This window comes from Gossypium hirsutum, chromosome D08 (genome assembly GCF_007990345.1).
Source record: "Gossypium hirsutum isolate 1008001.06 chromosome D08, Gossypium_hirsutum_v2.1, whole genome shotgun sequence".
In the NCBI taxonomy this organism is placed as follows: Eukaryota; Viridiplantae; Streptophyta; class Magnoliopsida; order Malvales; family Malvaceae; genus Gossypium; species Gossypium hirsutum.
In genome coordinates this window covers 30,971,506-30,982,371 of record NC_053444.1, presented here as the reverse complement: position 1 = coordinate 30,982,371, position 10,866 = coordinate 30,971,506, and the positions used below count along the sequence as shown (strand labels likewise).

Genomic DNA, 10,866 nt, shown 5'->3' with positions numbered 1-10,866 from the left:
TGGGGTATGGTAGTGAGTTAATGATGTCAATTTTTGCTTTATCGATAGAAATTCCTTCAGCTTAAATGATATGACCTAGAACTAATCATTTATGTAAAATGACATTTTTCATAATTTAGAAAAAGATTAAATTCTAAGTATCTTTCTAAAATTTCTGCAAGATTTGACAAACACACCTCAAAAGACTCACCATACACATTAAAGTCGTCCATGAACACCTTAATTATTTTCTCGACGTAGTCGAAAAATATACTTACCATGCACCTCTGAAATGTAGCTGGTGCATTGCAAAGTCTGAACAGCATCCGTCTGTAAGCAAAAGTGTCAAATGGACACGTAAACATCGTCTTCTCTTGATCCTCTAGTGCCACTAGAATATGGAAAAACCCTGAGTAACCATCAAAACAACAATAATGAGACTTCCCAGCTAAACGTTCTAACATCTGGTCAATAAAACGAAGTGAAAAATGATCTTTTCGAGTCAAGGAATTCAACTTCCCGTAATCAATACAAACGCTCCACCCGTTTTGGACCTGAGTGGGAACCATCTCACTTGCCGAATTCTCAATTACGGTTATGCCAGTTTTTTCGATACTACATGGACTAGGCTGACCCAATTATTGTAAAAAATGGGATAGATCAGCCCAACATCAAGTAACTTTTGGAATTATTTCCTTATCACTTCCATCATGGGAGGATTGAGACGTCTTTGAGCCTCTCTTTTGGGAATAGCATTATCCACAACTTGAATTTTTTGAATGCAAGTCAAGGGGCTCAACCCCTTAATGTCAGCTATCATCCATCCAATTACCTTTTTATAATCTCTAAGAAGACATATTAAGTTTTCCTCTTTTATCTTTGAGAGTTTACTCGAGATTATTATTGGTAAGGTATTTCTTTTACCGAGAAAAGCATACTTCAAATGGTTTGGAAGTGGTTTGAGTTCCAACTCTGGAGCCTACAAAAAAAATAGTAAAAGCTTAGCTTGTGAAGGAGATAATTCAAGAAATCTACCTGGATGTTTTCGTAATTGCGGTGCCTCTATATGAGCCACTGTTTCGTGAACAGACTCTTCAAAGGTTATCCACTTCTCTAGTTCCTCTATGTCATCAAAGTCTAGACTTCTACAAAGAACAGTTCGTAATTCATCCTCGTCATGATATTCTAAATGTAACTCAGTTAAAGGATTGATTATATCAATATTAGAAACAGTAGAAATCATGCTAGGGCGATTCGTGGGCTCATAGACATTGAATTTCACCACTTCCCCCATCAAACTTCATAGTGAGTATCCTACTTCGTACGTCAATCTTTGTTTGTGCGATACTCAAGAATGGCCTCCCAAGAAGTATGTCAGATGAATTGGCCAAATTGTCATCCTCCATGTTGATAATGTAGAAATCTACAAGAAATATTAGCTCATTTACCTTGACAAAAATGTCCTCCAACTCTCCCTCCGGATGCACCACAAATCTATCTACAAGCTAAATAATTACACCTATTTACTTCAAAGGACCCACGTTAAGTAGTTTATAAATTGACAAGGGCATAACCTTAATTGATACGCCTAAGCTTTTTTAATACCGACACTACCTATTTTACAAGATATGAAAAACATACCATGGTCCTTACATTTGGGTGGTATTTTCCTTTGTAGAACGGCGAAGACATTTTCTCCGACACTTACCTTTTCATTACCTAGGAGCTTTCTCTTACTCATGCATAATTCTTTTAAGAATTTTGCATATCGTGGAATCTTCTTAATCGCATCAAGAAGAGGTATGTTGATTTCCACCTTTTGAAAGGTGTCAAGGATCTCCTTCTCTTCTTGCTCCTTCTTGCATTGGACAAGTCTTCTAGGAAATGGAGGTGGTACTACAAATGATTTTTGTGGTGATGACTCTACTAGAGCCTCCGTGTCAAGTTTCTTCTTATCTTGACTAGTGTCATGGGCGCGACTCATGCTAGGTACAGGCTCCAAAACCTTTCCACTCCTTAATGTCATAGAACTTGCATTGTGTCGAGGGTTTGACTCAGTTTGGGATGGTACCTTACCTTTGGACTCCAAAAGGCTAACCGTGAGCGCGAGCTTGCTCACTTGCTTATCCAACTCCTGCAAATGCATGTCAGTTTTTTGTTAAAATTTCTCGGTACTATTGGCTAGCCTTTCCACTATGGCCTCCAAAGATGACTTTGGGGGTGGTAATTGTTGATTCGGAGGCGACCTTTGTTGGTACAGTTGATTGAACCAAGGATTCAACTCATAACTTAGATTCGGGTGACCTTTCCACCCCACATTATATGAGTTTGAGTAGGGGTCATATCGCCTGTGGGTTGGTCCTGGAAAGTTCCCGACAACATTTGCTTGTTCTGTCGAATCCTCATGTAAAATCGGACATGAGCCCGTCGGATGGTCTGGCTTAGCGCAAATTTCGTACAACTGTGTGATGTGAACCTGGTCACATAATGTTATGATACAACTCAACGTCATCGAGAGTGGCCTAAGCTTGAGGGGCCTAAGTGCAAAATGAAGCTTAATTACAAGCTCATTCAGCCCAATAGGCATCCCTTGCAATTTATTGCAAGCTAAATTTTAATTTAATTAAACTTATCTTAGTTAATAATTGAGTTGTTGGACTTTATTTATTTTTATTAAACTCATTTTAGTTAATTAAATTGTTGGAATAAATGCTTATCTTAGTTTATTTAATTACAGGAATAACTTATTGTTAAATATGTTTATTTACAATTTATTAAATTAAGTTAAGTGTTTACAATTTATTAATTAAGCTTACTAAGTTTAGTGTGCTTAAATGTGTTTTAATGTGTTTATGAATAAATGCTTCTAGGTGACTATTTAGTTGGAATCAGTTATGTACAAGGGTTGATACAAAGTGTTAAATGTGACTATTCAGTTGGAATTTACATACAAGGGGATGTTACATCAATTAAAGGAGAGCATTATACTTCGGTTTCATACAAGGGGTTGTTACATCAATTAAAGGAGAGCATTATACATCATTTAAAGGAAAGCATTATACATCCTTTAAAATTCGGTAGCCTATTCTTCTTCTCCATGGTGTCTATTTGGCTATCCAAGGGAGAATTTAAAGCTATTCCTAAACTCTTTGGCTGCTCAAGAATGAAACCTAAGCATTCAAGCTTATTTAATCAGCTAAATTAGAACATTAAATCTTGTTGATAGTTGCTGTTACTTAGGCCTAGAATTTCAAGAGTTAGTGCTTAGTGATTAAGTTTTATTTCAGCTCATTATTAGCTCATTTAAGCTGAAAAATTGTGACTTTTTAGCTAGGCCTTATCTAGCATTATAAATACTTGTAATAAGCTCATTGTAAGGGACTTTTTGCTCATTGTTGAATGTTTATAACATTTGTGAGTTTTTTAACTCTCTTATTTCGTTAAGAATCAAGTTGACTTATCTAGCTTGCTAGTGGCGTCATCCTTGTGTCTTTGAACTTATCACTCAATCTGAGTGTGGCGTTCACCCCCTTGATATCTTTGGTTCCTATCTTCCTAGATAGCGGGTCAACATCCTATCTTCTATCTTCCATCCTTCTTAAGTGTCGTATAAGGTTCGGGTCAATACTCCCTTTAGTATTGGTTCTTCCTTGGCCTTTAAGCCTATTCCATCCTACCAAACTTTTCCATTTCCAAGATACCTTATTTTCTTTGTTAGCCGAATCCTTAACATCATTCACTTAACCATTTTCCATCATCATTTTACTTAACCGAACCATCCTCAACATATTCCTAACCTTTGAACCATCTTTTAAACCTTTGTTTTCATGTCACTTAACCAAATTACCAACTATTTCAGGTAAGAACGATACTTCTCCATTTTACGATCGGACAATCTAAACGACTAAAATCATCAAAGAGGCAAGTTCGTATCACTATGTTGGGCCCGTTTTATTTGTAAGAAACGTTTGAACAACGTTAGTTAGCTTATCAATATTATCTTCTAAGGATAAAGAACTTAACCCATGAACCCATCTCGTGGGTTCTATGGCTGGTCAGAATTGTTGAGAGTTAGCAACCATGGTTGAAATAAAATCTCTCGCTTTTTAAGGCGTCATATTAACAAGTGCCCCTCCACTTGCAGCATCTATCATTTTCATTTCCATCAGGAGTAACCTCTCATAGAAATACTGCAAGAGTGATTGTTTAGTTAGTCCATGTTGTGGGCAACTTGCACACAAATTTTTGTATCACTCCCAGTAATTGTAGAATGATTTAGTGTCCTTCTGACAGATTCCTACGATCCTACAATGTCTTTTCTTAGTTCGGCTGCTCGAGGTGCAGAGAAGAACCTATTAAGAAACAAATGAGGCATGTCAGGCCATATGTTGATAGATCCTGGGGTAAATAAAATAGCCACTCTCTAGTAGAGTGGGCTAATGAGAAAGGAAAAGCACGAAGTTTGATTTGGTTCGGTTACTCCCTGAGGCTTCATGCTTGTGCACACCATATGGAACTCTTTAAGGTGGGTGTGCGGTTTTTCGTTCTGTAGTCCACGGAAGGAGGGTAGTAAATGAATCAAACTAGACTTCAACTTGAATGGCGTTCCTCCAGCCGGGTAGGTTATACATAAGGGTTGTGTTGTTCATCCGGTGCCGCTGCAAGTTGGTGTATAGTTTGTTCAATCATCTCGTCTGGTTCATCAAATTGGAAAATTTCCTTGGTGTAAAATATGGTTTCAAATATGGAAGTTGGTCGTTTATCATGTTGAATGGCTTGTTTCAGCAGTTGTCGGGCCAATTTCTCAATTTTTGGTTCAAACTCTAGAGTTCCTGGTTTTAATCTGGTCATAAAGTAAACCAACAAAAATTAGAAAAATATCTCCAATCCCCAACAACGGCGCCAAAATTTGATGAGCATCGAAACCACCAAAAATAATTCCCACAAAATAACTCTAAATAGTAGTAAAGAGTGGTAGTAGGGTCGAGTCCACAGGGATTGGATGTTATAATCAACTTCTACGTTTAACTTATGATCAGAACTTTTGTCGTGTCGAAATTCGTGGCTATAGTCATGCCCACGACTCCAAACGGACCTGTTAAAAAATAAACAACATAAATAAATAATTAAATAAATTAGAAATTAAATTGGAAATTAAATTCAGATTTTGTAATCAACAATAATAAGCCTTAGCTCTAGGCTCAGTGGATTTCAACTTTTTGACTCGATCCTCGAAAATTAATCTTCTCTTCCAAACAATAAGCTGGTTATAGCAGCTAAGAATGTCCTAACCACCAATTTTTCCTCTCATAGTTGGTCCCGATACGACCTGCAAATCAACCCTTACCGATTATCTAACTAAGATACACATGTTCCCGATTCAAGATTCCAGTAGCCTTGCACTTTGAAGAACCCAACTCCAATTAACGGTGTAATACCCAAATTTTGCCCGGCCCGGCCCAAATCAGAAATAAATAAACAAAAATATAAAAAAATAAAAAATAAAAAAATAGTCCATTTTAAATGTCCATTTGCAGACTCTAAGCCCAATACAGATTAACCCAAACTTAATTCAGCCTAAAATACCTAAAACCCCAGGCCCAATACACTATGACCCGATTTGAACAATTTTCAGAAACCCTAGGGTTTCCAGAATGACTCCAGCCGCCGCAAAAGTGTCCTCCCACACGCACACCTCCATGCCACGCTCCCCCGTACTACCGTACCTGCGCAGCAAAACAAGAACAACACAGCACAGAATAACAGCAAAAAGGACAAAACAAAAAAATAAAAATGTAGAACTTTTTTTTGTTTGTTTTATTTTCTTTTTTTCATTTTCGGCTATAAAAGGCCGATTTAAGAAATTGTAAACAGGTTACAGAGACACACGATCAATAAAAAGAAAAAAAGAAGGAAAATATTAGTTTTTTCTCTTTCTCTTTCTCTGCGTTTTCTTTACTGTTTTCTTTGTTTCTTTCTATTTTCTATACGGAAAAGAGGGAAGAAAAAAGGGTATCTTACCTTGTCGTCGGTGCCGATGAAGTCGTCTTCCTTTTCGCATGAATCGGGGTCAGATGGACGGAGGCTTGGTTCCTGAAACGGCTAAGGGAGGGCTTAGTTTTTTTTTAAACTGCTGAAACTGTTTATAATGCTGCCAATTTAAGGTTTTGTTTTGGCCCTCATATGATACATGAAATGGCACCGTTTGGAGTCTGATCAATGGCTCCAAAACGGTGTTGTACTGACCATTGCCCAGCAACCCGATGATCTGACCCGAACACGGCCAGATCCGTGTGTTTTGGTCTAGGAGGGAATATTTGCGCCACTAGTCCTCCTGATTTGTTTCATTGATTTAATTTGGTTTTTTGTTTATTTTCAAAATTTGCCCCACATTTTCGATATTACTTCATTTTGGTCCACTTGCAGCGCAGCGTTTGAGTGGGCAAGGAATATTTCCTATTTTAGTCCCTATGTTATTCGTGCTTTGTAATTTGGATTTTTCCTTTTGTTTATTTCAAATTTACCCCTAAATTTATGCTTTAATTCCAAATCAGCCCATTGTTTTATTAATTAAGTTTAATATCAATTTATTAATATTATTTGGTTTTTTATTACTGTTACATTTGGTTACATTTTCGGTTGTTTATTGTTTTACATATATATATAGATATTACTTTATTATGCACTATTATTTTAAATTCTTTTATTTTATTATTATCATACATTATTGTTTTAACTTTGTGACGAATTATTTTTTTATATAATATAAATTTAATAACTTTTATTTTGTAATATACTTTTAAAAGCCATTTTTATATATTTCATCTTTAAAGATTTATATGATAATATCCCTATTTAATATTTTTTTATGTATACAACCTATATTAAATTATTTTTATTATATATATGTATGTATATAAAATACTATTGATTTCAAATTATTTGTTTTTAACTATATTTTTGGTTTATTTCAAGCTTTCATGTATATATATATTATTTTAAACTAGCTTTAATATGTAATTTCCCTTCTTTCATGTTACCTTTTTGTTATTTAAAAAACTTGTTATATTTTATTTAATTTGCTTGTTATTTTTTTAAGACTAACCTTTTAATTCATCTTGCTTGCTAATGTGGATGTTAGTATATGCATAGTGTAGGGTATAAAATTGTTGCTCTTACGTATATGATATTGTTTATTTGTATATATTGAATCTTTGTTATTCATTAATGCATGCTTTAGTTTACAAATTATCATATCGCGTTGTACATTATTATTCAATCATTTTTTATTTATTTTTCAAAAGATTACAAATGTTAAAGTTATTTCATACAAAAATTTTCAAAATGACGCAATACTCGAAATTTGGAATCCTCGAGAATATTGAGCCCTAACGTATTGGGTTTCGATTTTCCTCGTTGAATCTAAATAATCGAAAATTTTCTTTAACCAAAGTACATAAGCTAAAAACTCATTTTCGGGAATTCAATACGTCGCGTCCTAATGTATTGGATGTGACGCGTCGTTTTCTTGAAATGAAGATTTTAAACAATAATAAGGGCGATATTCAATGCTCGAAATTTTGAGAAATTGTGCCCTAACGTATTGGGTTTCGATTTTTCATCTGACTTAAAGCAATTGAATATCTTTTTTTTTAAAACTTCATCACACAAGTTTCGAAAATCAAAAGACAAACTTATTCTCGAGGACTAAAATGTCGTGCCCTAATGTATTGGGTGTGTCATTTTATTACTCTGAGCCAAGGAGGTCTTTGGTATTCGCCTCAATTTATCCAAGCATCTTTTATAAAATTAACATTAATAAAAAGGAAGGATCGTATTTTAAATTTTTTTTAAATTCTCGACACTAAGACATTAAACAATCGACTCGGTACCAATTTTGGGCGTTACGAGGGTGCTGACCCTTCCTCATGCGTAACCGACTCCCGAACCTATTTTCTAAAAAATTCGTAGACCTAAAATCATTTTCAAGGTGATCCGATCACACCTCTTTAAAAGATCGGTGGCGACTCCAATTTTCATTTTTTTACAGTCGACAACAAACTTTTTTGTTTTTAAAGAAAAAAGGTTTCAACAGCTTGGCGACTCCACTGGGGACTATTTAGAGAGTCAAGCCATAAAATTGATTGTCTTTTGTCTTATTGTCAAAAATTGAAAATTCGATTTGAAAAATTACGATCCTCTTTGCATTTGTTTGTATGATTACTGTAAATTGAGTTTGAATATCTTCGCATCATATTGCATAAAGGCTATTCTGGTCTTACCCCTTTAAGTGGGAGTGAGAAGCTACTCTTTCGTGAGGTTTTCACCTTCGCCAGGATAGTGGATCGCTTCCGGGATACATCCGTACCTATGTCTTCGTGAGATTTTCATCTCCGTGCAGCCATAGGGAAATGTATTCCCCTAAATTGAACTCGGTCCGTATCAGCCTATAATGGGTGAGGATCGAGGAATCTGTTGGTCCGGGTACCTCAACTTTAGAACTGAGCTGCATGTAAAAAAACCTAGGAGCCCATTCTTGATCGTACTACGAAAACCCTAGCGATTGCCCCAATAGGTGTTTGATTCTTTTTTTACTTACTTCAAGTTGTGTTTTTTGTTGCACTAACTTATGGTGTTTTTTTTATGTTTGCATGTCATTTCATATTCAAAAGAGTGTCGATTCAGGTTCGATTACTAAAATAGAAAGCTTGGCATGGAGAACGGATTTCTTGATAAAGTAGAGGACAATGTTGCTATCCGTGTGTTGTCAGAGAAAACACAATCAGAGAAAGGAGATAGACTAGCTGGGGGCTACACGTCAGAGTTATGGGACTACACCAGCATCAGTGTAACGCAAAATAGCCTTCAGGAATTAAAGGTAATATGGGACCATTGGAATGACGAAACTAAGCATTTGTTTAACTCTAGTTATGGAGATTTGCCGTATCTACTCGACATTAAGGTAGATGTACATTTTTTCTGGGCCATCGCTCAGTTTTGGAACCCCGCGTATGATTGTTTTACCTTTGGAAGGGTTGATTTGGTGCCCACTATAGAAGAATATACAACTTTGCTACGTTGTCCAAAGATCCAAGTTAATAAAGTCTACTCTAGAGCCGTTAATGTTCCAACCTTTATAAAGAAGTTGATGAACATCACTGGAATGAGTGAGCAGTGGGTCACAGCACGGATCAAGCAGAAGGGGGAAAGCAAATGTATCCCTTGGAAAAGCCTGCAAGAGCTGATTTTGGGGCAGCCTGATGCGAGGAAAAGGGTCGATGCCTTTGCTCTGAGCATTTATGGGCTATTAATTTTCCCTAAGGCACTAGGGCACGTAGATGAGGCGACCTCAGATCTCTTTGACCGACTTGATAAGATTGTTACACCAGTTCCAACAATTTTGGTAGAAACCTTCAGGTCATTGAATGCATGTCGAAGGGCGGGTGAAGGCAGATTCATCGGGTGTGTGCAGCTTCTACTTGCATGGTTCCACAGTCATTTTTTGAAAATTGATAAGGTTTCGTATCGAGTCTTCTCTAAAAATTATTCACCGTTAAAAGAGATAGCAACTACACCAAGGAGAGATGACATCTCGGAAGAGAAATGGGTGGTTATTCTTCAAAATATTCATGAGGAGGACATCGAGTGGAGAGCCCCATGGTTGCTTCCGGATGAGATCTTGTACCGATGTGGTAATTTTGATTGGGCCCCGTTACTTGGAATCTGGGGAGCTGTTGGTTATGCTCCATTGATGGTGCTAAGACAATACAGGTCAAGGCAGTTTATACTTGCAACCCAAGGCTTACTTGAGTTCGAATTCTCATATAAAGACAATGGATATAAAAAGAAGATTCGAGAGATAACCAGTGCATGGGACCAAACTCGACGGATGAAGAGATTAGCCGTAGGCCCGACGACGACTTTTGAATATAATGAATGGTGGGTTAGAAGAATCAATGATAACATCCCAGGGCCAACTCAAGGAGATAGTCAGTCAATAGAAGAACATTTGCGGGTTGTTCCCTCCGAATTGGAAATTATGAAGCACGATTTTGAGAAGAGGAATACAGAGCTTGAAAAGAAGATCGAGCAGTTGGAAGAAGAAAAGATGCACTTAGGATTAGATGTGGATGTTCAAAAGTTAGAGACGGAGAAATTAAGAAAAGGAAAGAACAAGGCTGAGGAAGACTTGGACAGTTTGAAGACAGACTACAAGAAGTTTAGGTTATCAATCAGAACTGCTGGGCTAGGGAAAACTCCAGAACAATAGCGTCAAGAGATTCGTGAAGAAAAGATCAAGGCTGATGGATGGGAAAAGAATTTACGAGAGGTTCAGACGCAAAATGGAGCTTTAGAAAAGAGTTTGTCAGAAAGCCAAAAGGAAAAATGCAAACTAAAATATAGAGTGGCTGAGTTGGAAAGATCTCTTCATCAGTATCGAAGTCGAAATTTTGCGATGGAATTAAGGACGAGCTTGGGAAAGATTGAAGAAATGAAAGGAAGAATAGAAGAGTTGGAATCGGCATTGCGAAGTTATGAGATCTAGACTGAGTACTTGGAAACCAACGAAAGTCGTCAGAATGAGCAACTTTACCATCTTCAGAATCAGGTTGAAAATAGAGATCGTATCATGGGAGAAGCCGTGGTCCAAATCTGGGAGGTAGCTGATCACCTGCAGACTTTGGCGGTACAAGCCGATGCACTGAGCGTAAAGTATGAGCTGGAATCAACTCGAGGACAGGAATTAGCTTCATTACTTAGGAAAATTAAAGTTCTGAGCATTAGGGAAAGAGCATATATGTAACCTATTTTATGTAAAGAATTTTGTTTTCTAGTAAAAGTTTTCTGAATGAAATTGAATCAGAATCAACGCCTCTTTACATTCAT

At 36.6% G+C, this 10,866-nt stretch overlaps 1 protein-coding gene across 1 annotated transcript; it reads left to right on the top strand.

The window, feature by feature from the left end:
* Nucleotides 1-8,692: 8,692 nt before the first annotated feature.
* Nucleotides 8,693-10,249, top strand: LOC107906458 (uncharacterized). Its single transcript, XM_016833454.2, has one exon. The coding sequence runs from the start codon at nt 8,693-8,695 to the stop codon at nt 10,247-10,249; it is 1,557 nt and encodes a 518-aa protein (XP_016688943.2).
* The last annotated feature ends 617 nt before the right edge of the window (nt 10,250-10,866 follow it).